At 37.1% G+C, this 27,452-nt stretch overlaps 1 protein-coding gene across 4 annotated transcripts in view; it reads left to right on the forward strand.

The window, feature by feature from the left end:
* The window catches only part of LOC137640087 (teneurin-m-like), a 551,305-nt gene extending 524,781 nt beyond the window's left edge, over positions 1–26,524 (forward strand). For all 4 annotated transcript variants that reach the window (XM_068372541.1, XM_068372544.1, XM_068372543.1 and 1 more), the window contains 8 exons: positions 314–487; positions 1,302–1,474; positions 7,871–8,120; positions 10,547–11,982; positions 12,104–12,339; positions 15,699–16,025; positions 16,223–17,834; positions 22,866–26,524. In XM_068372541.1, coding sequence (XP_068228642.1) covers positions 314–487; positions 1,302–1,474; positions 7,871–8,120; positions 10,547–11,982; positions 12,104–12,339; positions 15,699–16,025; positions 16,223–17,834; positions 22,866–23,752 — 5,095 coding nt within the window. In that variant the 3' untranslated portion in view covers positions 23,753–26,524. The remainder of the gene's footprint in view (positions 1–313; positions 488–1,301; positions 1,475–7,870; positions 8,121–10,546; positions 11,983–12,103; positions 12,340–15,698; positions 16,026–16,222; positions 17,835–22,865) is intronic.
* The last annotated feature ends 928 nt before the right edge of the window (positions 26,525–27,452 follow it).

Genomic DNA, 27,452 nt, shown 5'->3' on the forward strand with positions numbered 1-27,452 from the left:
GGCCCCTTCAAGGTTCAAGAGAAATATTGATATTTTAGATGAATATAGGCTAATAGTTTTTAAGATGGAATATGAAAATAATTATTTTTCTTAAAAGGTTATTCATTCCCTTGAAAATAACCTTTTAGGTTTTTCTGCTGTTAGAGAGACTAATGTCCGGTGAAGTTTCAGTATGTTGAAGTATTGATACCATGTTCAACAAATATAATAAGCCCTAATAACTGACTATAAATTATTACATAAATCCATTTTAAAGTTTTTCATATCATAACTGTATTTATTTAAATTATTTAAAACTAATGTATTTCAACAGGGCCCTAGGGTATGAGTCTACTATCCAGTTACAGCTGACTCCTTCAGTTATTCCAGAAACCCTACGTAGAATCTACCTCAGAATTACTATAGAAGGGATCTTATTTGAGAAAACGTTTGAGGCTGATCCAGATATTAAATTTACCTATGCTTGGAATCGATTGAATGTCTACAGGTAAGATTTCCATTAGATATTGGTGCACTAGCCTCTACTTACTTGAAGTTTTAATAATAATTAAATCAGTGTTCATAATAATAATGATTGACTTTAATAGTACGGGGAAAAGTTTCATAATACTGAACTGTATTCAATTTCTAACAATTGTAAGATTAGAATAGGATATGAAGTATCCCAAGCCAAATTTAGCAAACCATCATATTGTAGATATTGCATTACTGCATTTTGGTTTCACAAGTTTAATTATAAGAAAAGCATAAAGAAGTGTAGTGTAAAACCCTTTTACATGTGCTTACTGTTTTAGCTTATTCTCCATAGATCATATTCACAAGTCTTACAGCATTGATTTTAAATTCTTCATTAAATTTAGTGTGATTCTTTTTTTAAGAATATTGAATATCCTCTGTTATGGATTCATAATTTTAAATCCCTTTGGGCAATATTCTTAAAGTATGTTAGTATGGGATGAATTTAAAAGGAGTAATAATTATGAACTTTTTAGAAGTCAGACCGAGTAAATTTGTCATTGAAATTAAAACATGGTGTATAATATATTAAATGTAGTTTAGGAAAGGTTGCTACTGTTTGTATTTTTTTCAGAGGTAGAATTGTGTATTATTTCATATCACATTATCTTTGCAATAGCTGTCTGTACTTCTTTTCCTTGCTGCAGCTACAGGAAATAAAATTCCATGTTGAAAAACTGTAAAATTCTTAATTTTAATGAATAGGTCTGCTGTATTAATCGTCGATATTTTTTTTTAAATAATTTACTTTCACATTATGTGCTAATTGTATCTTGTACTCACAGACAACGTGTATATGGTGCCACATGGGCTGTAGTGAAGGTTGGCTTTGCTTATATCAATTGTGATCAAATTATTTGGGATGCACAAACAACCCAAGTATCTGGACATGACATGAGCATTTCTGACATTGGTGGATGGGATTTATCCATTCATCACCGATATAATTTCCATGAAGGTAAGTTGAAATTACATACAGTACTGTATTACATTCCAAAACATGTATTTAACATGAATTACATGTATCCTCTATATAAATAGAGGAATGGTGTATGTTAATATTAAAGAACTATATAGTACCTATTATTGTCAAAATTTATGTTTAACATATTTTGTGCTAGATCTGCTCATTTAATAATTTTAAAATATTGTAGTTAACATTGCCACCAAATTTAGACAAAAACCAGAAAAAAAAATTTGTCCGGATGAATTTGACAAATAGAAGATTTTTTTCCTCAACAGGTGGGCTAATCAAAGAAATTGAAATCTTGATAGTTTTATTTCCTGATCATTATTAATTGTGTGCCAATTTATTCATTAGGCTAGTTAACATATAAACTTCTTACTAGCATAAGAATTCTGTGGCTATACTAAGTTAGTATTGTATTTACAGTACAGTAATTAATTATTAACTTAGTTGATTTGCTTAGTAAAAAAGGCATTGTTTGTTAATATTATTATTGTACCGTGGCAATGCAGTCAGTCAGTAGTAGGTGGTCCTATAGTTAATTTTTTTATCGAGGCATATTTGCACCGGTTCCCATCCTTTTGAGCGAAGTTTATTACAGCGAAATCATTTTGAACGAAGTTATTTTGAGCGAAGTCATTTTGAACGAAACTTTAAGAGCGATTGACAATTTCAACGAAGGTTGATTTTAAGCGATTGTAACTAATGGTTGTTAACTCAATTTACCGCGATTGTAACTAATGGTTGTTAACTAAAATGGTCGTTAATACTGTAATATAATACTTGAATGGTTATTGAAGATATGCATATCACTTCGTTTTCTTAACTTGGAAATTTCGATTTATGTAGTCTTTCCAAAGAAGTCTTTCATGTAGTCACCCAACAGTCTGGCTCTTAATAGAGGCATTAAGAAAGGAAGAGAGCCTACAGAGGACTAAATATTTGGGAATAATGTCAGGAGAGCCTTTACGTAAGAAGAGGAAATATGAGAACTTAGAAAGAAGACTTAAGAGCGTTATTGATTCTAGAGAAGATGTAGAAATTACTGTTTACCTTAAACACCTAGCTTACAATATTACATTTTGAATAAATTTACATTATATATTATAGGTATATTTCATGAATTTCTAGAATTTTTACATTTTAGCTTTTATATGTTTTTCTGTACAAAATAAAAAAAATTTACATTTTAGATTTATTTTTTTACAGCAAAAATTTTTTTTCTTTTTTTTACAAATATATATATATATATATATATATATATATATATATATATATATATATATATATATATATATATATATATATTCATCATATTCCACGATTTGACTTCGTTCAAATAGACTTCGGTCAATTCATATTGTGAAAACTTTCCAAAATTTCGCTCAAACTGACATCGCTTACTGAGCATCGCTCAAAATGCACAAAATGTAAGTTCGCTAAAAAGGACTTCGGCGAACGTGACATCGCTCAACTTGACTTCGCTCATAAGAATGGACACGATTTGCACAGACTCGCAGGGGTGCCCTTTTAGCTCGGAAAATTTCCTACTAGCTGATTGGTCGGAAGTATTTTTGTCCGAATACCATCATTGTTTTCAAATGATTACCAAGTAATGTGAATCGAAACTTATTTATTAATCTAAATCTCTCCCTTAGATATAGGTTTTGTCAATAAGTAATGTTAAATAAATAGATATATTATAAAGTATCGTGATGGTAAATCTAAATTTAATAACAACTCCCGCCGAAGTCAATGACAGGAGCTTGTTTTCGGATGCACTCTGCATAATTTTGTTACTTTTCATATATTTAAACAAATTACACTAAGAATAAAGAAAAACATGTTATTATAAACTTACTTTGATTACCAGAATTTACTAAAAACGTGGAATTGTTAAAACTAACTCGAGGTGAAAATAGCGGCTCGGTTAAAGCAAGACTCGCGAAGAGTTGGTCCTGGGTAAAACGAACGAGCATTCTACACTACAGTATCCTCAACTTCTTCGTTTTTGCCAAATAATTCTTTAGGGCGCAGGAGAACAGTTCTACACTTTTGGTGACTGCTTCCTGGGCACTGGTATCCCGGTTCTCTTGTAAACATGTGGTTAGTGCTTGAAGATCTTCATATGCATCCTTGAAAGTCATCTCAGGGCACTGGGGGCGTTTTTGAACATCAACTTTTCTTAAAACTGGGGTCCAAAATATTTAGAGGCAAACATTTTAAAGTGCATGATTTTCATTGTCAGGATGATTAATTCTATTGCAAAAAGAAAAAAATCGGGAAAATATTTTAATTTTTGTTGGTTTTAATAGCTTAATTGCAAAAATCATAAAAAATTGCTGTAAAAAAATCTCAAAGCTTTTGTCCTTTACCCGCTAATTATTATTATTTCAATCTTGTGGGACAGCAAGTCCAGGCTATTTTTGCCGCCCTAGGGGATTTGCTCCCCCGGCCCCCTGCTCTCCCCCAAGTGAGGGACCTGCACTCTACGCGATTCTTGCTTTAACGGTTCACCGAACCGCCATTTTTCTCCATGAGTTAGTTTTATCAATTCCACGTTTTTAGTAGATTCTGGTATTCAAAGTAAGTCTATATAAACATGTTTTTCTTTAATCTTAGTGTAATTTGTCTCAATTTGTGTTTAAATATATGAAAAGTAACAAAATTATGGAGCGTGCATCCGAAACAAGCTTTTGTCCTTGACTTCGGCGGGTGTTGTTATTAAATTTAGATTTACCATCACGATACTTTATAATATATCTCTTTATTTAACATTATTTATTGACAAAACCTACATTTAAGGGAGGAACTTAGATTAACAAATAAGTTTCGGTTCACATTGGTAATTATTTGAAAACAATGATGGTATTCGGACAATAATACTTCCGACCAATCAGCTAGTAGAAATTTTTTCCGAGCTAAAAGGGCACCCCTGCGAGACTCTGTGGCTACTGGCTGTGCAAATATGCTTCGATAAGAAAAAAATTGACTTATAGTTAATCCCGTCATAGTTAATCCCGTCACTGATCTTTTTGTTAGCTCATATCAATAATTTTGTTTAGTAAAGATGGCATACTGGCTATGATGTAAAAATTGCTCATAGAATTATTAATGAAATCTCGACTGGGGCAAAGAAAAAGCATATACCCATCAAAAGGAGAGATGGCTCTGTTAAAGAAAGCTGCAAGTCTGAATATGAATTAAAGAAAGACAACGTTGGATGGAACACTTTAGTGAGGTTATGAAAATGAGATATGAAGGGAATAATTTGATTGATATATCTGAAGCTGATGAAGACCTTGATGTGTCCATAAATGAATTCGGTGTGTTTGAAGTCGAAGCTATCCTCAAAAAACTAAAGAAATGGAAAGGCCCAGGATACAATGGAATAACTGCTGAGATGATACTGGCTGAGAATGAAGGGACTCGCAGACTACCAACAATGTGGCATAAAGAGACAAAACCTGATGAATGGGAGTTAGGAGTGTTGGAAAAAAAAAAAAAAAAAAAAAAAAAAAGGAGACCTGACTAATTTCAATAATTACAGAGACAGCATTTACATCAGTTGTTATGAAAATATATAGTGTGCTTATGCTAAAGAGACTGAAAAGAAAGATTGATGAAAAGCTGAGCGATGAACAGGCAGGATTTAGAAAAGGTAGAAGTTGCACAGACCAAATTTTCATTTTGAGATATGTTGTGCAGCAATGTGTAGAATATAGAAATCCCCTTTTGATGGCATTTGTGGACTATGGAAAAGCCTTTGATAGTGTGCACCGGCTAATTTTGTGGAGAGTCCTGCGTTATTATGGAATTCCTCATATATATATATATATATATATATATATATATATATATATATATATATATATATATATATATATATATATATAAATTGGATTAAGCATTTTCATGAGCATAGCAAGTACAAAGTTAATGTTAATGGAGTTTTATCAAATTAATTTCCAGTGAACAGCAGAGTACTCCAAAGGAATGTGTTGTCACCTATGTTGTTTATCCGCCTCATGGATTTTGTAATGCGTAGAACAGTCAGAGATGGTGGAGAAGGATTGGACTGGATTGGTGATAGGAATTTAGCAGACCTAGAGTGTGTCCTTGTTAACAGAACACCACACTATTTGCAATGCTTGCTTACCAGAATGCATGAAATATCACATGAGGTTGGGCTGAAGATAAATGGAAGAAAGACAGAGATAATGAGAACAGAGTATGCAATGGAAGATGAAATATCATTGGAAGGAGAAAGGATTAATGAGGTAAAATCATTTAAGTATTTAGGAACTATGATCTCCAATACAGGGTCTTTAGAATTAGAATTTAGTGAAAGATTGAAAAAATCAAACCAGACAATGGCTAGGCTAAGTAAAATTTAGAAAACAAATCGCCTGAAATTACATATAACAATAAGAATATATATATATCAGTTTAGTGAGATCGGTGTTACTCTATGGACATGAGTCATGGTATGACAATGAAACAATCTCCAATAGATTTAGTTAGATTTGAGAACAAAGCACTCAGAAGGATATTGGGAGTTAAGTGGCAGGACAGGATTAGAAATGAAACTATAAAGAGAGATTACTCGAGTCAAGTACCATATGTTGATGAGATCATGATGAGGGGTAGATGGAGATGGTTTGTGCATGCTCTTTGCACTCCCTAAGAGAGATCAGTTCACCAAACGTTTAGTTGGGCTCCAAAAGGCACTAGAAGAGTTGGAAGACCCAGGCCTACATGGCTGAGGACTATGAAGTGCAAAGTAGGAGATGATGAATGGAGAAGTATTGAATTAAAAGTTCAAGACAGAGGCGACTGGCAAAATCTAACAGAGTCCCTTTGCATCAATATGCGTAGGAGGAGATGATGATGATGAAAGTTACTATTTGGTGATTCAGTTCAAGGAGTGAACTTTATCTCAGACAGAGGCATGTGACCCCAGTTAATCTTGCCACTGGTTCTTTAGTCCACGCAGTACTGTACTAATAATGTTTTTTTGATGATAGTGTCATTCTTTTCATTTCAAATATTTCTATGCAGGTTCCACTGCCAATAATTTCTCTTCTAAACCTACAATATTACTTTACCTTTATAAACAAATGAAAATTTCAAAATTATCACACCCTTCCTAAAGTCAAAGTATACACAATAATGCCGTCATCTGCTAAAATATATTTTTAAAATTACCATAAAACCAGAAATGTAATCGAAGTTTGGTTGGCTAGTTGTAGGTTAAGCCAGAATAATACTGACATGGGCTCTTGTACTTATGGCAGCCCATGTTATTATTATTATTAAATGCTAAGCTACAACCCTATTTGGAAAAGCAGATGCTATAAGCCCAGGGGCCCTAACAGGGAAAATAGCCCTGTGAGGAAAGGAAATAAAGAAAAAGAAAATATTTTAAGTATAGTAACAACATTAACATAAGTATTTCCTATAAAAACTTTAACAAAACAAGAGGAAGAAAAACTAGATAGAAGTGTGCCCGAGTGTACCCTCAAGCAAGAGAACTCTAACCCAAGAAGCGGAAGACCATGGTACAGAGGCTATGGCACTACCCAAGACTAGAGAACAATGGTTTGATTTTGGAGTGTTCCTTCTCCTAGAACAGCTCCTTACCATAGCTGAAGAGTCTCTTCTACCCTTAACAAGAGGAAAGTAGCCACTGAACAATTACGGTACAGTAGTTAACCCCTTGGGTGAAGAAGAATTGTTTGGCAATCTCAATGTTGTCAGGTGTATGAGGACAGAGGAGAATCTGTAAAGAATAGGCCAGACTATTCGGTGTCTGTGTAGGCAAAGGGAAAGATCCGTAACCAGAAAGAAGGGTCCCATTTAGTACTGTGGCTAGTCAAAGATCCCATAACTCTCTAGCGGTAGTATGCAACAGGCGGTTGGTGCCCAGCTAATCTACTACCTTACCTAATTATTACCGTAGCTTAACTTTGGGAAAATATTTAATAGACTTATTACCAGAACTGATGAGACTTAAATTAAAAACTAAATACTGTACAGTATTAAGATTATAGGAAAACTAAAATTTCTGCTGTAGAATTTGAAGAAATATTAATTTGATTTTAATATTACATTCATTCGATGTGAAACTTTATGCGCGCAAAAGAAGGATATACTGTAAATTGACAAATATTTACATATATATATATATATATATATATATATATATATATATATATATATATATATATATATAAAGTATACTGTACTCCATTACATGATTACAGGCAATTTTCCCTAATACTATTGATAACAAAAGTGTACCACATGAACTAAATATGTTTTTTAATAGATTTAAACTTTTTACATCAACTAATCAACTTAAATTTAATTTATATTTTCTTTCAGGTATACTACAAAAAGGTGATGGACGAAATATGCATTTGAAGCAAAAGCCCAGAGTACTGAGAACTCTAATGGGAGATGGACATCAGAGGGAGGTAGCATGTCGGTCTTGTGATGGGCCTGCTGACAAACAACGCCTTTTAACTCCAGCAGCTCTTGCTTCAGGTCCAGACGGTTCTCTTTATGTAGCAGACTTTAATTTGATAAGACGAATTCTGCCAGATAATACGGTTAAAACAGTAGTGAAGCTAAAGTAAGTATTCTGAAATATTTCTCTAAAACATACCTGTAAAAAATTTAACACTGTTGAGTATGAATTCTCTAAAATACAGCACAAAAAATAAAATTGTATGCATTAACAGGAACACAGAACTGAGAATAACAATACTTCATAAATTCTGTACTGTATTTATTTTCATACATTTATTGGATCCATTATAAATTTTCCCTTCGCCGTAATATTTTTTTTCATATTTTCTTGATCATTTAATTTCCTTTTATTTCTTTGATCCATTTTAAATTTCACTTTGCATAAAATCATTTAACATTTCATAATATTGTATACATTACTCATTAGCTTTGAAAGACTACTATTAATGGTATTCATGGTAGGGGTACTGAGATCGTTTACTTCACCTTCTAAACATAATTGAATACAATTACATTTTTGTCCTTTCAATGGTCACAATTCTCATTTCTCTCCATTGTTTTCATCAAAAAGTGGAAATATGTTACAAAAATAATTAACAGATATATGTACAGAAATGGCAAAAAGTTTCATAGACAGGATTTACAATAGAGTGAACATCTACAAAACAGATTTTGATCAAAGTGAAAAATCTATTTTTGGGTGAGAGGGCCATGTCGTCCTGATGGAAGGGTTCCTATAGGTAGCCTTCTAAGGGATATTTCCTAAGTGATACTCCCAGAGAATTAAACCAAAGGTCTCCAGGATTCCAAGTCCTGGCACGAGTATCCAATAAAGGATATCGTATAATATCAGGGGACGTATTCTAGATACGACACATGGCAATCTTCACCCTAAATAGATTTAACGCTTCGACGTAAGGGGAAGAATGGCAAAAAGGAAGGGTGTCGTTCTAGGTACCCGGTGGATCTCCTTCCCTACTACTACCGAGACGCCATTCCTATTGTTACCATTAAGCGGAAATGGCCACAGATAAAGTAATTTTGGGAGGGATCAGCAAAATGGTGGGTTCCATCAGGACGACATGGCCCTCTCACCCAAAAATATATTTTTCACTTTGTTCAAAATCCATTTTTTGGGCTCAGGCCATGTCGTGTTGATAGAAGTATAGTAGAGAATTGTCTTGAAATTATTATTAGCTGTGGGTTTGTGTATGTGCCTTCTAGTTTGAATAGATTTCCTTATCTGGTCTACTAGACCTAAATGTGAAATTCCAGAGATCTGTCACGTCCACTAACCTGGAGCTAGTTTAGTGCATTCTGCCCCCCAGCAGGAAAATGTTGATGTCGACAATAAGGATTCAAGGTTTGTATTTCCCGTTGGAACAAAAAGGGAAGAGTTGAAACATATCTTTTTACTTACCTTGAAAATGTAAGGTTATTCCTTTAGAAAATATTATTGTGATTCCAGGAATCTAAACACCATAAAGGGGTTTTAGTAAAACTCAACATACTTTATTAGCTTATAACTGAGGGAGCAGTAATAAGTTGCAAATACAGTTAAGTATTTAATTATGCAACTAAATTATCAAATCTAGTTACAACAAAGTATGTGTCTGATCCAGCATTACAACACACAAAAACTCATATTTTCTCGTGTAGAAAAAATATACAAATACATTATCAGAATAATGCCACTCAATGGAGATGTGAAACCAAATCTATCTGACATAGCTGTTCGGAAATGCATAAGACACCGTAACGCAAACGTTCACTTGGCACTGGTGTATTGATGAGATATGCACCTACACAGAACAGTGTGTCAACCATAGTTGTGATCTGCACAAGTGGGTATGTATACCCATGCACCCGATGCACTGTAAAGCCCCAAAACAGTCCACTGTTCATCGCAGCACTAGACGACAGGTTTAATCACACTACCCACCGCCACCACAACGTGTTCACACAAGCACTCTTAGTAATAGTAAGGAAGGAGATCCACCGGGTACCTAGAATGGCACTCCTTCCTTTTTGCCACTCTTCCCCCTTACATCGAAGCGTTAAATCTATTCAGGGTGAAGATTGCCATGTGTCGTATCTAGAATACGTCCCCTGATATTATACAATATCCTTTATTAGATACTCGTGCCAGGAGTTGGAATCCTGGAGACCTTTGGTTTAATTCTCTGGGAGTATCACTGTAGCAAATATACCTTAGAAGGCTACCTATAGGAACCCTTCCATCAGCACGACATGGCCTGAGCCCAAAAATGTCACATTTTACCCCATTACGTCAAAACAATTAATCATAAAGTGGTAGCCAGTAGCCTATTCAATGTTATATAAGTACGTGTAATAAACTGATGCTGTATTTACGTTTGAAAGAAACTCCTTTTTCTCATAAGTTCCTTAATAATGATATTACTTGGTAAACACTTTTCTCATAAAGTTATTCAAATTCAACTCCTTTCTTTACGTTTCTGTAATGTTACTCCTTTGCATAACTAATAAATTCATTTTCTTACTTTTCAGTGAAACTAGAGTTTCATACCGTTATCATCTTGCTGTTAGCCCTGTTTCTGGAGAAGTATACATTAGTGACCATGAATCTCACCTTATTCTTAAAGTTCGTGATCCTGATGATTATTCAAGACCAGAGGAAAATTACATGCCATTTGTAGGTTCTGGTGAACGTTGCTTACCTGGTGATGAAGTAGGCTGTGGTGATGGGTCACTGGCCCGCGATGCAAAACTTCAGTATCCAAAAGGAATGGCAGTTTCACTAGATGAGGTCTTGTATTTTGCTGATGGTACCAATGTCCGAGCAGTAGATTCTGATGGTCTTATTAACACAATAATTGGAACACATCGGCACAGAACACACTGGCGACCGCTTCCGTGTGAAGGAACAGTGCCTGTCACAGATGTCAGCTTGCGATGGCCTACTGCAGTAGCCGTTAGTCCTCTAGATGACTCTCTATATGTTTTAGATGATCACCATGTTTTACGACTGACGAAGGATGGTCAAGTGAAAGTGATGGCCGGTAGACCTTTACACTGCCCACCCCTTGGACATGATGCACCCTCAGATCTAGCTGCTCACACTACACTACGCTCTCCGCAAAGTCTTGCATTTGCACCAACAGGTGATCTTTATATTGCCGAAAGTGACAATGAACGGATAAATCGTGTCCGTGTTATTGAAACTGATGAGAGAATACATGATTTTGCAGGAGCAGACTCAAAATGCAATTGCCAAGAGGAAACTTGTCCTTGTTATGATGAATCACATGTATTAGCTGCTACTGCTGTATTTTCTACCATTTCAGCTCTCTCAGTAACTCCAGATGGTGTGGTTCATGTTCTAGATCAAGGTAACTTACGTATACGTTCTGTTACTTCTTCTATTCCAGAACCTAATGATGACAGGATGTATGAAATTTACTCCCCTGAAACTCAAGAGGTATATGTTTTCAATAGGTTTGGTCATCATGCACTGACAAGAAGTATACCCACAGGACGTACAATTTATACATTTGCCTACAATGTGAATACCAGCAATGGGAAATTATCTACTGCAACAGATGCTGGAGGCAATAGAGTTTCTTTCCTTCGTGATTACACAGGGCAAGTGACTATGGTTGAAAATTCAAGGCAGCAGAAATGTCGGCTACAGATGTCACGCACTAGACGATTAGAAGAATTGGTGACACCAGATGAACATAATGTAACTCTCACTTACCATGGTGCCACAGGCTTATTACGCTCAAGGATGGATTCTACTGGACGTGCTTATGTTTATAACTATGACAAGTATGGTCGTTTGACTCGAGCTGTCACACCTTCTGGACAAGTTGTTGGTTTGGCATTTGATCTAAGTCAGAAAGGTGCAAGAGTTACTCTCACTAGGGATGGTACAGCACCCGTCACAATGCTAATCAAAGGAGCACTTGTTACAGAATCAGTTGGTGAGTTATGCTTTGTTTTCTGTTTAGTAGTAACTTCCAATTTTTATGTGATAATTGAAAGGTAATTTTTTTAATACAGCTATATAATCATACAATAACAAATTTTGCCCTGCTATTTTAGGTACTGCTTCAGGTGTAACGGCCCAACTGCCAGATGGATCAGTAATATCTAGAACTGCTTGGGGTCATCATATAGCCACAGAAACAGTTCCATATACACTTCTGCAAGACCATACCCTTGCCCACTCATATCCAGTATCAGGACGCCAAAGGACTGAAATTGGAGATGAGCTTGTCAACAGCTTTGACTGGAAGTACTTTGTAGAAACAAGTGATCGACATGGCCCAGTGACTCAGGTCAGTATTATTTTTTTCCTGCAATGAAGTTCTATAACATTGGTATTCGGTTGATTTACCTTTTTCGCTCTAAAATAACAGTATCTTTGCACTGTTAGAGGCTATGGTCCTGAAATATGTAAATCATTTTTTTTTTTTCAAATAACTTATATATCCTAACTACTAGAATATTTCTATTGATTTTTTATATGAAATTCTGTAAAGTAATTCAAAATAATACAATATCCAATACTATACAGTACAGTACATCATTTTATATGCTTTTGAAAATTTGACATTACAATGTTTTTTCTTATTAATGGTGACCACATTCTTTCTTACAAATCTAATATATATTTAGTTATATTTTTACCGAGTACAGTCATTATATTGCTATTTGTTTAGAGCATAACTAGTATTTCCTGTTAATTCTAGCATATCTAAAGTTTTCCCTCTCGACCAATTTTATCTTGATTTTTTCAAACCATAAAATCTTGAGAAGTGAAGTTCTTTAAGCTTGCATGTAGTTAAATGGTATTTTTAAAATTCGGTGTAAATATTTGCTTTAAATACTAGCTTTGATAAGTTCTGATTTTGAATTAGTTCAAGGTACTACTGTACCACGCTTAGTTAGATATCCCGCATCTCCCTATTCTTTATAAAGGTATGCTTTTGATTCAGTCTGTTAGTTCATACTGAATAAGGGGCACCAGATGCAACCCCATGATGTATGTGCTAAGTATTTGAAGCAACACTAAGGGGGTAGTCTAATGAGAAGGATCTAGGATTGCCTCCTAATTGGACATCACTCGGGAAAGAAACGGGTAGCCCAGACAAACACAGATACCGATGAAGGTGTGGGGTGTTGCATAAAAGAAAGATGCTCTAATATTTTTACATCAGGTTCCTAGGAAGGGGAGAAATCTAAAACTAAACTTGGTTAAAAGCAACAAATCCAAGTTTTAACTTCTGGAAATAGTTGAATGAGAAATCAAGAGATCATCTAATGTCTTTCTTTTCATAAAAATAAATACGGATCAGAAGCTTATCATTAGCCAGATGACTAGGAACTAGAATCGACCCCTTAAAAGAAGAGAACCTTACAAGATATTTGCAGCTGACAAAACAGAACTTTTGTCATGCAAGATAACATACCTATCCCTCCCCCTAACTCATGTACTGATCCTCATAGGGGCCTATAAAAGGAAGAGAGAAGCCCAATTAGAAGCTGGTGCACTGAAAACAACAGAAAAAAGGACCTCACCTTTCCAAAATTTGAACAGCAATATAAATCATCATTTAAACTCGCATTCATCTAGTTTCCATGAAGGAGAATATTAGAGGAAGTAGGAAGCATGGAAATCCACAAACGAGGAATTCTGTTTATTGTAATCAAACCAATGATCAATGCACCCTCTTACTCCTAAGCTAGGTTACTAGTGACAAGAGGAAGAGTTGGAGCATGCCAGTCTATCCTCCACTGTGGACTAACAATGAAGCAAAAATATTTACAAGAGGTTATTGACTGAGCTCTAACTCTACACTTACCTCCTGATGATTCAAGGAGTACCCATTGGAAGCAAAATGTGAGGAACATGGTAATGTAGAAAGAATGAAAAAGATATGCACTTTCCTAGACTAAGCACTCATAACATCCAATGTGGCCTTTAATTCCAGGAAAAAAATAATAAACAAGCAAATCCAAAAGGAAACTGGTATTAAATCTAGTTAAACCCATAGTTCATGTTCCACAAGCTTACTGCACAGTTCCAAAGAGAGAAAATCACTATGCCAAAGATTGAGGCTGAAAGACAATACACTGAACCAGAATCATGTAACATATAGAAGAGTATCTCCGATGAAAGAAGTGCTGTATCCCAAAAGAAGCTCCTCTGCTATATCCAATTCAAATGATGGTTGGGGATCATTCATAAAACAAGTCGTGAGGAAAAGATTCTCAGGTAATTTTCTTGCACTCCCTACTTTGTAAAGCAATACCAAGAAAACAGGAAAAAGATAAGATCCATTCTAGGGATGAGGACCCTAGAGACCTGATGAAAGGATACTAAATATACCCTGGTAGAATCGAGCACATAGGGAAGATGAAGAAACTCTTTAAGAGGAAATAAATAATTTTGGATTGCCCAAACCTTGAAAGATGATCTCATCTAGTAGAAGAGGTGCAGGACTGGTTAGTACTTTTGCAGTCTAGGAGGAATGTTAGTGTTCACTTCTGCTGGGTCCCTGCCCAAGTTGGAGTGGATAGAAATGAACGAGTAGATAAGACAGCTAAGGAAGCTTCAGGGCTACTTAATATATCCCCCATAAATATTCCTTAAAGAGAGCTTTAAAGCAAGATACATTTTTACTGTAAGAATAAGTAACAGGGTCGATGGTCTGAACTGACCACCAGCACAAAATTTAAACAAATCCAACCTTCAGCGGATAAATGGTCATCTTGTAATTCAACAAGTAGGAGGGAGGATATCATATTAAGTAGACTGCGTATTGGCCATACACATGCAACCCACAATTATCTAATGATGAATGGTGAAGGGAGACAGGCCTCTCTTTGTAATACCTGACAAGTGACAATAGATATCAAACCTATTTTAGTCGATTGTCCTGTTTTTAAAATTCAGAGGAGGACACATTTTCTCCAGGACTAACCTTAAAGAGATAAACTGGGGGAAAATTGTAATATCCTGAACTTGAAAAAATTTATACAGAGTATTTCGTTCATATCATGAGTCTTGAATAATTTTATTAATTTATTTTTTAATACTTCTAATCCCTCCTTATTTTGCATTTAGATATTATTGGATGAAAGTTGTGTGATTGGTTTTAGAAGTTAAAAATGATACCAAATGTGCGAGTATGGTTGATTGATTTGCATTATACAGCGCTGAATGGCCTTTGATGCCCCAGTGTTGGCTTAAGGCCTAAATTTATTATTTAATTCCATTGCAACAACAAAATACAAGAAAAGAAGAGTACAAACTATGATTACCCCCAACCTGGTTTGGAACAATTAATGCTTCAGAAAAAAGAGAGGTAGTGTGTCATCTTTCCACCAAAACTCAAAATTATAGATAAGTACCATAAAAACAAAATACTGAAGTCAACATCAGAGGAGAAAAATAGTTGATTGCAAACTACATTGAATAAATTACACAAAAATGCAACTCAAACCTCTGCAAGATAGATTTCTTTGTTTCATTACTCTTAATTAATGGATTCATTCAAAATGTGAGACCCATATTTGGATAATTTTCCTTTTCTTTCCAACTTTATTAATTTCTAACTCAAAGCCTGCGCTCCTTTCCAACCCCATTCCTTTCATGATTAAAACTGACAAGGTTGGTTTGTACAACTTGCAGGTTGGTCGAAAGATGAGGGTAAACGGTGAAGATCTACTTACATTTAAATATGACCTGTATACTGGAACAGAAGCTGTCCTTAATGAGGCTGGTGCTACACTTCTTAATGTAAGCTATGATGCCCTTGGAAGACCACTGCGCTGGGCACCAGCACAGCCTTTCTTGCCTGTACAGCTGACGTATGACCGCTTTGGACAGCTGGAGCATTGGTCATGGGGTGAAATGAGAGAAGATTATGCTTATGACAGAAATGGAAGATTTGAGGGAGTAACTTATGCTGATGGTACAAAGGTTACTTATTCATTCAAGGATTTATCTAGTTTGAAGGTAGGGCTATACTCTTATAGCAACTTGATTTATGTGTACTGTAGTTAGCTTTCAATATGAGTAATCAGCCATCAAGAAACTTACAGTTGAAAAGTTTAATGCCAAAATATGTTTTCTTAATGATATTTGTTATATGTTATGATATGGACTCAATTTTTTATGATAATTTAACTAATTGTGAGCTTTTAATGTTTCAGCCCTATAAAGTGAGCATAGCTTCAGGATCAGAACACCTTCTCGAGTATGATGAGGGAGGTGCAGTGTCTAGCATCACTACACCAAGAGGACACAAATATTCTTTCCATGTTCAGCCTTCACTTTTGCATAATCGCTTTACTTTCACTCCTCCTGGATCTCCACGACATCCATACCAACTGTTCTATAGTGATGATGGCAGAATTTTAGCAGAAGTAGCACCTCATCAAGCCAGCAGAGTAGTATATAACTATGATCATACAGGACGCCTGCATCTACAAATATATGGTGATGGGTCTATAGAATATGGTTATCATCCAGAAACTGGTCTCATTAGATCAGTAGCTGTTAGAGAACAGGAATTTGAACTTCGCACTGATAATAAGTATCATGCTGGTCTTGTCAAAGAGCAACGAATAAGGTTTGGTCCAGGCACTGGTATGGATTCTGCAAAATTAAGATTCCTTTATGATGGAAATGCTAGGCCAAGGAGAGTTGAAATGGAAATCAATGGAAAAGAACAACCAGACTATGATATGAAATATGATATGATACTAGGAACACTAGACAGTGTAGGCGACCTGAAAGTTACATCATCCTATCACAATAAAACTGTGGTCCAAGATGCCCGTAAAACAATGTTGCGAATAACAGGGTTTGATCCTCATGGTCGTATTGTTGAATCAGAGTTAACATTAAAAAAACGTCTTGTTCTTCGAAATAAATATAGTTATGATAAACGAGGCAGATTAGCAACCATGTCCACATGGCGAGGACCAGGGTCATCTGAGGTTCGAACAAATTACACTTATACACCAGATGGATTCCTTCAGGCTGTAGATGGAGAGGAATCATGGCAGTTCAGATATGATGCAAATGGCAACATGATATCTGTTGTAGAAGGTGGTCGGGAAATGACTGCAACATATGATGGTGCTGACCGATTAGTTGGATGGGGAGATGTCGAACTTAATACCTACTCTCCAGCAGGAACTGTAGTGCGCCAAGGAGAAGTTCACCTTTCATACAGTGCACGTGGTAATATAAAATCAGCACGGCAACAAGGGCATTATAAAATATGGAGCCGACATGACCATAGAGGAAGATTATCTGTTTGGGAAGATGATAATGGAAATATTACACAATTTTTCTATGCAGACCTTCTCCGTCCTAATCTTCCCACTCACATACATTATCCCAAACGAGGAGTAACACATGCATTAGAATATGATGAACGGGGACATTTAATGTCTCTCCACACAGGAAGACGTCAGCTGTGGGTGTCCACTGATCATCTTGGTTCCCCTGTTGCAGTATTTGATGACTCTGGAGTGCTTGTCAAAGAAATTGTTAGGTCTCCTTGGGGTGCTACTTTGACTGATTCCAGACCAGATTTACTTCTTCATGTAGATTTTCAAGGGGCTCTTCGTGACCCAGTAACTGGATTTTTGATATTTGGTCTTCACAGTTATGATCCTGTTCATGCTCAGTGGATGGCACCTCGTTATGATTTAGTCATTAGTGCTCCAGATCATGTTGGGGCAATTTATACACATCGTTTCCACGACAATGACCCAATCAATCCAGTTAGCCACCAGACAAAACATTATACAGGTAAGATCTTTCTTGTAACACTTACCGGGACAAATTTTATAACATTAAGGTATAGGTAATAATATGGTTTTGCTAAAAGTACTAATTAGTGTAAAAAACATTAGTGTACTTACTGTACTGTACTTATCTATTTCCTAGTTACGGTATATAAAATGTATTATCCTGTAAAATATAACTTTCCTAGTTTTACTCATAAAATAACATTCAGAATTACACCTAATAATGTGCAACTAACTGGAGTAAATTTTTATATATTTCTATAAATGCAGTGCTAGAAAATGTATGGCATTTTTATAAATGTAGTGGAAAAGGATGTATGGCAGCACATTTATCATTCTGACTAGTAACTAATTGTCAAAATGTCACAATCCAAGGTTATGCAGCTCAAAACTCTTTCTTTACCGTCATCTAGTTCTTAAATTTATTATATAATTTTTACATTGTTAATTTTAATATAAATTCTGTAATAAAAATGAATAGCGTATGTACAGAAAAGTATTCTAATATTTTTGTTTGTTACCATGAAGGATTTTATTATTTACGGAAAAGGTAACTTTTATAAATAACTTAAGGATTCTTTCAAAGAGGAATCTTGTTCAACTACACTTCCCCCCTAATTGGAGTTACTAGCTTTGTCTAGTCATTTTTATGTCCTTTGATCTAATAATTTCCCTACTGTAAATCTCAAGAAAAAAAAATTACCGGTAAACATTACCGATATATAAAAAAAAAACAGGCTCTCATAAGCGCAGTCAGCAAAGACATAGATCTGGCAACAAACAGTCCTTTACTCATTTACCAGGCATAGACTGGCAATCAAAGTTTGAAGACCTATTTTTATGCACAAGTACTCAGCTCGGTCAAACTTTGGGCTCAGAAGTTAGGGTGTACCAGTCCAGTGCATTCCAATTACATTGCATTGGTGTGCAGTAAGATTAGAATGAAAATAATGAAAATATTACAGTACTGAAGCATGATAATTACCACACTTAATAAGAACTACATGACAATTTTATAAGAACTGCAAGATGGCTATACATCAGACTTTCAGACAAAGTACTGTACCCAAAAATGGGCCAAACACATTACTGAATACATATTTTTAAAAATTATCAAACCATTTATACACATGTATCATTATTATTATTATTACTGTATTATCATTACTGTTATTATTATTATTATTATTATTATTATTATTATTATTATTATTATTATTATTATTATTATTATCATGTTTGCCCACAGGTTCACTACCTGTGGGGAGAGGAACTCAATGGTTTGAGTTCCCGATAATAGAAAGATCTCCATCAACTTCCTTGTGGTCTCCTTGGACCAGTCCTTGATCCTGATAAGGTGTCCCACAAACCCCAACCAGAGATCCAGTCACATGGTAGCCTGCATGGCATACTTCGGGACTTTCATTTGGTTGAGGATCTCCGACGCAGAGAAAGAGACAGAGAGTCCAGAGAGTCTCTCGAAGTGGTCGAGAGGCAAGGCCAGAAGGAGCTCGGTGAAGACATAATACCTCCTCTGTTGCACAAACGATGGCAGAAGAAGCTTAGAGGATGAGCCCACTCAGAGGGAGCTGGAGGAGCTGACAATTTGGGAGAATGCCTTCCGTCTGGCACCCGTCAACCCCTTAGATTAGTGCAAAGCTGCACTGGCCTTGGGAGGTCTCTGAGTCCCGTATACATGGTCCAGGACCATGTCTTTGCCCTCCTGAGGGGCCATCACTGGATCTAATAACCTATTGATGGCCCTCATGCTGGCCAAGACCTGCCAGAAGGTGTGTTCTGACTCCCTCTGCTCTGCCTCCTTTAGCTTAGGACTTGTAGGCTTAGGGAGATACTCGTCATTGTAGTAGTTGTCCTCTACCCACAATCTTCATGCATAGGAGCCCGGGGGTAGGTCGAGGAACGTTCGTCAAAGGCACGTCATTTGCTCACGCCCTTGCTGGAACTGGGGATGACTGTCGAGGCTTCTCTTGCAGAGGCTTTGATGCCTTAGCCAAGGTCTTAGGAACTGTCTTTGAGTCTTTCGACTCCTTGCAGGACGGAAAATACTCCTCCAGAGGAGAGGGTTTGGGATGTGCTTCCCTTTGTCCCTCTCTTAATGGGATGGTTCCAAAGCTGGGCGTAGTTCTGAGGGACTACCTCTATGGGGGAGAAGTGGAATGATTCCGCCAACGATATCTCTCTTGGCGATTGAGAACCTTGGCTTAGCCAACGATGTAAAATGTCCCCCTGAGGAGGAGTTTGATGTACTATCCTCCTCTTCTGCTTGGTCGTCATGAATGGAGTCAACTGTACCTGTGAGATCCTGTTGGCCTTCCGTACCATTGGTCCTCGCTTCCTTTTGAGAGGCGAGATGATTATCTTAGAGGAAGGGGACCTCTGTTGGGATGGCACCATAGACACACATCTGGGGTCATACGGAAGGGAGGCTGTAGACGGAGGAGCCCACCTCTCTAGAGGAATCTTTGGCGTGCTGGTAATTGATTGCACAGGAAGAATTAACCCCTTAATGGCCTGACACACTGCCTTGACCAGGGCATCAAACCAGGAGGGTTCCTTCCCAAACACAGTGCAAGCCAGAAGATCCCTCGGAAAGCTGGGTGCGGGAGGTCCAGGTTTAGCATGGCATCTCGCTCAGACTTGGATGAGTGATGGGGTCTAGAAGTAGAGGGTTGCTGGACCTTCGAAGGTTCCTTCTTGGAAAGGAATGGAACCGGATGTCTGCCATGCTGAAGATCTTTAGGAGGTAGATGGTTCCCGCAGGAATGAAGATACTCCTTCTCAGGCAGAGAGGATCTGGAACCTAAAACTGTAAGAGCTGGCCTAGCCCTGGGGAAACGCGTTTCCCTTGGGCGCAAAGGCTCAGGACTATACCTGTTAGCAGGAGGCTCCTCTTGACGGAGTGGAGATCGCTGACGTGGGAGAGGAGAACTTTCAAGGGAAGGGCGAAGGGAGTTGTCTCTGCGGCGATCACGCGTTGGTCTAGTGTCCTGAGCTAGCGAGCAGTGATTACGAGCTGACCTGTGATGGTTAGAAGGAGAGTGACACTCGCACTTCGGCGAGTGATGATTGCGCTTTAGCAAGTGACGATCTAATCCTAACGATCGGCAGTTGCGGCCCGAACCGACTAGGAGAAGCAGAGGATCTAGGTGAACAATAAGCTGGTGAACGATGAGGAGGTGGCGAACGAGGAGGAGGTGGCGAAGGATGAGGAGCTGGCGAAGGATGAGGAGCTGGCAAACAATGAGGAGCTGGCGAACAGCGAGGAGGTGAGCGCCGGGAGATCTGCAAACGGCCTGAAGGTGAACATTTGTGAACTGCCAAACAACTAGCAATTGGCAAACTACGAACAACTGGGGGGGACTTCATTCTTGTACGAGAAAGATGCCTATCGGCAGAAGAGGCCTGCCTCGGACTTTGCACAACACCCGATGAAGAGTCTGCTCAGCATTGGGGGAAGAGCGCGGTTTTCAGCAGCAGCAGACGAAGGCGAGGGGCAGGACCCTTTGGTGGTCAAGGTAGAGGACACTCCGGGGTTGCGCTGTACCACACTCGATGATGACAAGGGCTACCTCTGAGGAAGCCGGTGTACGCTTCCTCTCCGAACCAAGTTAAAGGAGTTTCAGTAACGCCTCCTTCAATGGGGGACCGGCCATACCCAACGATGGCCAAACCTACAATACATTGAGAAAGAGAAGGCTCTGCTCTTGAGGAGGGGCAGAACTGCTTCTCTAGAGGAAGCAGTCTTGTCCCTTGAACCCTGGTGTTAGCCGGTCTATGCTTCTACTCAATCGTTCCCCGGGGAAGATCAATTGAGCAGGAGCTTCAAGAAGAGATGGGGGGGTCAAGGAAGAAGTCCGAGGTTTCTTCGACTTCAAGGAAGACCCCGAAGACAAAGAATCTGTCTTGGACTTCTTACACTGGCACCCAAACTTATTCCACTGGGAGGCAGACTATTGCCGACATTCAGGGCAGGTGTTGTCCTGATTACAATGCTGCCCTCGGCAGGACGTTCACAACGAATGCAGGGCCGTATCAACAGATGACATGAAAGTCCCAGAGGAGTGGCCCTCAGGTCCTTGACAAGTCCCCATGAGGACGTTCATGGAGAAAACGCAAACACACTGAAAAAGAAAAATCTTAAAAAACAATTAAGTCAACAAGAGCAAGTTAAATGAGGAGGAGGAGAGCGGCAACGTCCGTCCTCCACCGAGCCAAAGCAAAGGTGGTTACTCAGCCCAGGTGTGTGAATAAGCAGGATAGCAGACTAACCCCCCCACCCATATACACACACCCCAACTAACTAGCGGGTGGGTTATTAACCCTCACTAAAAGTCTTAGGGCTCATCTTTCAGCTTCGCCAAGTAATATCACCTATAGATAGCATTGGTTTGTATTAGTGACAGAACAATAATAAATTAGTCAGAAAGTTAATTTGCATAGGGTAATCACTACTGCCTCTTCTCTACAGTTTTAATGTGAAGAAAAATAGACTAAATACGGTACATCAATTGATTCTTAAGATATTCACTTAATGAGGGCTTTAGGTAGATTTTAAATAACCCTATAGCTTTTGTATTTAACACAAACTAACCATAATACTGTAATGTATTTGTTTGCATAAATTATATTTAACAACAGCTAAGTTGATACTTTAACCTTCAGCTGTTACTGTTGATACTACTACAAATTGATAAGACTGGCTTGTACAAAAAGGCAATCTAACATTTCAAGACATTTGTAAAGCTCTTAGGGTTTCTTTTATTTCTTCTTCCCACAAACATGTAACTCTGAATCTAGTTAATTCTGTTGTGTCATAATTTTTTTTTTTTTTTGAGAAAATATGCCATTGTAAGATATTCCATACTTTATATGTAAAGAATTGATTTAGAACATACAATACATAGTACTATATTTTACTTCAAGTTAATTAAAACCAATTACTCTTGCCGTAGCGAAGTATGTAGAGTTCTCATGTGGGAACATAATCATCAATTTCCTTTTCTTTTTGCAGACTTGGACAGCTGGCTCAAGCTATATGGAGTGGACTTGTCAAAGATGCTGGGTTCAAGCTACCATGATGAAACAGTTGAACCACCAGTGGGAGCTTTGGAAGCACCCCAATTAGCACCTGCACTCAATGTCATATCTGGTCTCTCTTGTTCTACTGAAGGAGTTCTAAAACAGTTCGCCCAACCATCTTTGTTACCCAAATCCTTGATAAGGTCAGCTTCACCAGCTTGGGCTATACCTGGATGGGCAGCACTAGGTCGCTTCTCTTCATCACCACCTGTTCTTGGACCTGGTGTACTTGTATCCCGTGTTAATGGCAGAGCACTGGTCACACTAGTTCCAACTCCAGAAAATCCAGTTGTACAAGATGTAGCACGAGATGTTCTGAATGGTTCTGCCTTATTGGATATAACATTTACACACCATCACCATCATACAATTTATCTTGTCAAAGAAAATGCTGATTCACGCCATGATGATCTTCAGCAACTCCAGCGTCTGAGTGGTCGTTTTAATGTCACTTCCAAGGATGAAGGAGAGCACCATGAAGTTAAAGTTGTTGATAGTGGTGTATCGTTAGTAATTTTATATGGCATTGATCCACCTGCTGCTCGTCATCGCTTACTTCGTCATGCACATCGTCGGGCTGTCGAAAGAGCATGGGAAATGGAACGTCTTTTAGCTGAGCGGGGTTCTCCTACTAAGCATCAATGGACAGTTGAAGAGCGAGAAGAACTTGTGAGTGAAGGTTTTGTGTCAGGGTACTCTGCAGCTGATCACCATTCTATTCATCGGTTTCCATTGTTAGCTGATGACCCAACTAATGTTGTGTTCAGACGTGATAGTGGTCGTCGGCGAAGGCGAAGCAGAATGGCTTCCCACACGTGATCCCTGGAGATGGGCGCAGCCCATGTACATACCACCGTATAGTGTAGCGCTGTGAACCTGTACACACTGTACAAACAGGGTATTTCTCACACATTGTACACAACTCTCCGAGCCGGAGAATAATCCTCACATGTGATAGAGGCAGACTGTGTGGCACAGATGGTTTAATCAGATAACATAACTGTAAGGGGGGGTATGGCAGAAAAATGTCATAGTTGTGCGAATAAGGCACCATGACTGTATGTATGTAAGTATGTGAGAGTATGAATGGTGCAGCAGAGTGAAAGCTTGAAGCAGTCTTGCCATACCTTCCTTAAGGATTCGTTGCTGGTCATTGTAAATAGCATAAACCTAGTGTTATTTTGTATTGTCAAAATAGCTAGGTTCTGCAATGATATATCATTTTGCTGCTTAACATTCCACCGTGAATTAAAAGTACTGTGTACTATACTCATATGGACAGATAAGTATGAAATGTTGGAGTGATGCAGAGAGAGTTGGCAAGACATATATTTTGTACATTTTTGTTACACTCATGTCCATTATTTAGATACTTAATGCCTATTTCTATTGGACTTTGTCCTAAGTACCAGTATGATGTCTATCTGAGGTCAAGGCTTTAGCTGACAAAAAGTGGCTTTAAGATTTCACAGTAGATTAAAAAAAATTCCACAAGCAAAAGAAAAGAGTTATAAAACAAAGTGATAAGATTTTTATTATCTGTTTTAAAAGTGAAAACATTTGAAAGGGGGAAAGCAAAGCCTTGTCTTCTGTCTACTTAAAAATGACTACTTTTGTGACCTGCTCAGAAACAATGAGACAATTCTTCAGTAAATCTCACTTTCACATCAAGATTACTGGAGCAGAAAGTGGGTTTTAATGATTAACTCAGAATTACTGGTCAAGTCACCACAAGACATCAAGCCTAAACTTGCAATAACTAAGCAAACATTGCGACTCGGATGCTTTGTTTTTAAAGCTATCTGAGCCATTTACAAGACGTGTAGCTGGCAATATTAGAGATTGGTTGTTGTTTCCCATTTGTTAAGCTGGTTTATGTTGACTGGAAAAATTGTGTGTTTTATTCTGTATACTTATTTTTGTGAATACTGTATTCAAATTTTTTATTACGGATAAAAAAAAATATGTATGAAATTTTTTAGTGTTTTGCTACTTATTTGATCTTTTTATGCTCTACTTAGATTTTTTGAACTATTGTATACAAAATTGTAAATTTGTGTTTAGTATGGAAAAATGTACTTTATTTCCAGTCAAGAAATCCAGCTGTAGTAACAGTCACAATATTGGTGCTTTATTTCCTAGAGGTGAGATCCACTCCTGGTATCTTGTGATAAAGAGTAGGATTATTTGATTTATTATGTTGGTGCTTTTTATTTATTTTCTCTCCTCTGTGAGGGCAGGGGTAGTTTTTTATTGTCATTATTATTTGCACTTAGCACAGCTTGGCGCAACCAACATATCAAGACACTGTAGAATAGATTGTATGTTTATGTGCCATAGAGTTCACATTGGTTGCTTGTGCCAAGAATTAGATGTGAGGTATGTTTTGTACAGGCAAGTCAGAAATGAGTGTTAGATTAGCCAAAGATGTGAATGATGTTAAATTACTATATTCTTGTGCCCTCCCATTTACCTGCGATATCTTAAAATGTTATGCATAGCCAGCCGATATCTTAAAACGTTGTGCATAGCCAGGTTTCTATATTTCTTTCCATATGGTCATGTGGTAGTATATTAAAAGGGTAACATCCCACACTTCTCTTGTTAATCTATTTTCAATTTGAATCATTGTTCATATATAGATTTTATTTCACTACTGTACTGTACTATATTTCCCTTCCTATTCCAGTACTAATTCACTCTCTATACTTAAAAGATACTGTAAATGTATTTTATCTGTAAAAGAAGTCTTTTTATATTAAAATCATCAGTCATGTTATAAGTCAGTGAAAATCACTGGCAATTGTATTTCATATTCATCATTAAACTTAAGAGACCAAAGTCCACACAAGTGGCACTATTTTCTTGTACAAGAAAACTTCGTCATTAGTCTTCTAGCAAGGAATTGTGGTTTGAAGAACATTCATTGTATATGCATCATTACTTGATGTTGTATCAAAAAGAGTTCACATTTCTCACATGCATGTACTGTACTTGCATCAAACAATTCAGATTTTCACTTACTAACTGTAATAACTGATTCAATTACCTCAGTCACATTTCTTCTCTAGACTTTTCCAGACTCAGTCGTCCAGAACTTAGAAATATTTAGATATTCTAGTAAGTAACTGCAAATGCAATGTTTATTTTATGAAAGGAGAGGTAGTTAGCTGCACACAGGCTCTAGTGAAAGAGATTATTATGTTTTATATAGTATTGTAATTATATATAAAATACATTTAGTCCCCAGTTTTTATTGAGCCATTGTGTTATTTTCCCAATAACCCTAAAGTTATATATTTTGTGGGATTTTTTAACTGTAGCATTTTACAAACAGTAGAAAGTACTGTGGAAATATTGGGCATTATAAATATTCACATACAGCATGCATATAGATCAGCAACTAAAAACAATTGTATGTATTTTTGTCTTTCCCACACAATCTTCAAATTTGTAGTCTAATAAGTGTTAAGCGACGCTGTTTGTACCGTACGAAGCCGCGTGGCCAGCTCCCGCAATTAATGTTACTGTAACAAAAGAGATTATGTGCACGGGGACAACCGGTCTCTGCTAAATAAAACATGAAATAAGTGCCTAGCATTTTTACTATTAAGCTTTTCCTTCATAACAAGACCATTTGTAGTATAATTTAGTTAAATATTCTCTGCAGCACCATTTTAGCCCCAGCAACATTACATTTTGTATTTAAGTTTTCACATAATATGAGAAAATGTGATAACACTTGATATCTTCCATAAGTCTGGTGCCATATTTTACACTGCAATGACATTGTTTATATATCATGCATTTTAGTGGTTTCACTTTGTAAAACCAACCAAATCAGCTAGAATTCTATGTCTGAGAAAATACTAATTTTCCTATCAAATTCAAAATACAGTATTCAAAATATTTCAAAGTGTATAATGAATACAAACCAAGGTTTACTTAGACATCACTGGTTGGAATTAATACCCATTGGAGTGCCGGCATTGTGGCACTCCAGATGAAATAACCATACTAAAGGTCCTATAAGTATCCCTTTTGACCCTAGCTGTTGCTCTTTTTTTTTTTTTTAACCCATCTCAAGCCTTGCCTTCTATACAATCGATTATTCGGTAACAAGTTGCTTTAAAATTACAAAGGCTATTGTAAACTTAGAGCTTGAAGGGCAAGGTTTGATGACATGCTTACTTACCTTGAAATTCCTGAAGCTGATGTTATTGAAGGTTAGATTCATATTTTGAACTTATTCCTCAGTGTTAGAACTGATCTTGACAAACTGATGATTCTAAAAACCAAATAGAGAGTCAAGTGCATATAATATAACAAATTTGGAGATAATTTGTATTTTTCCTAGAATACAAACCTGGAGCTATTTATAGGGGTATTACTTTTGGCATAGCTGAAAGACAAGCCAAGACAATTTTACATACATCTACCAAGGTACTTCCCCCAGTTTTAGGGGGTAGCCAACATCAAACAAATGAAACAAAAAAGGGGACCTCTCCTCTCTACGTTC

This window comes from Palaemon carinicauda, chromosome 4, assembly GCF_036898095.1.
Source record: "Palaemon carinicauda isolate YSFRI2023 chromosome 4, ASM3689809v2, whole genome shotgun sequence".
Taxonomy (NCBI): domain Eukaryota; kingdom Metazoa; phylum Arthropoda; class Malacostraca; order Decapoda; family Palaemonidae; genus Palaemon; species Palaemon carinicauda.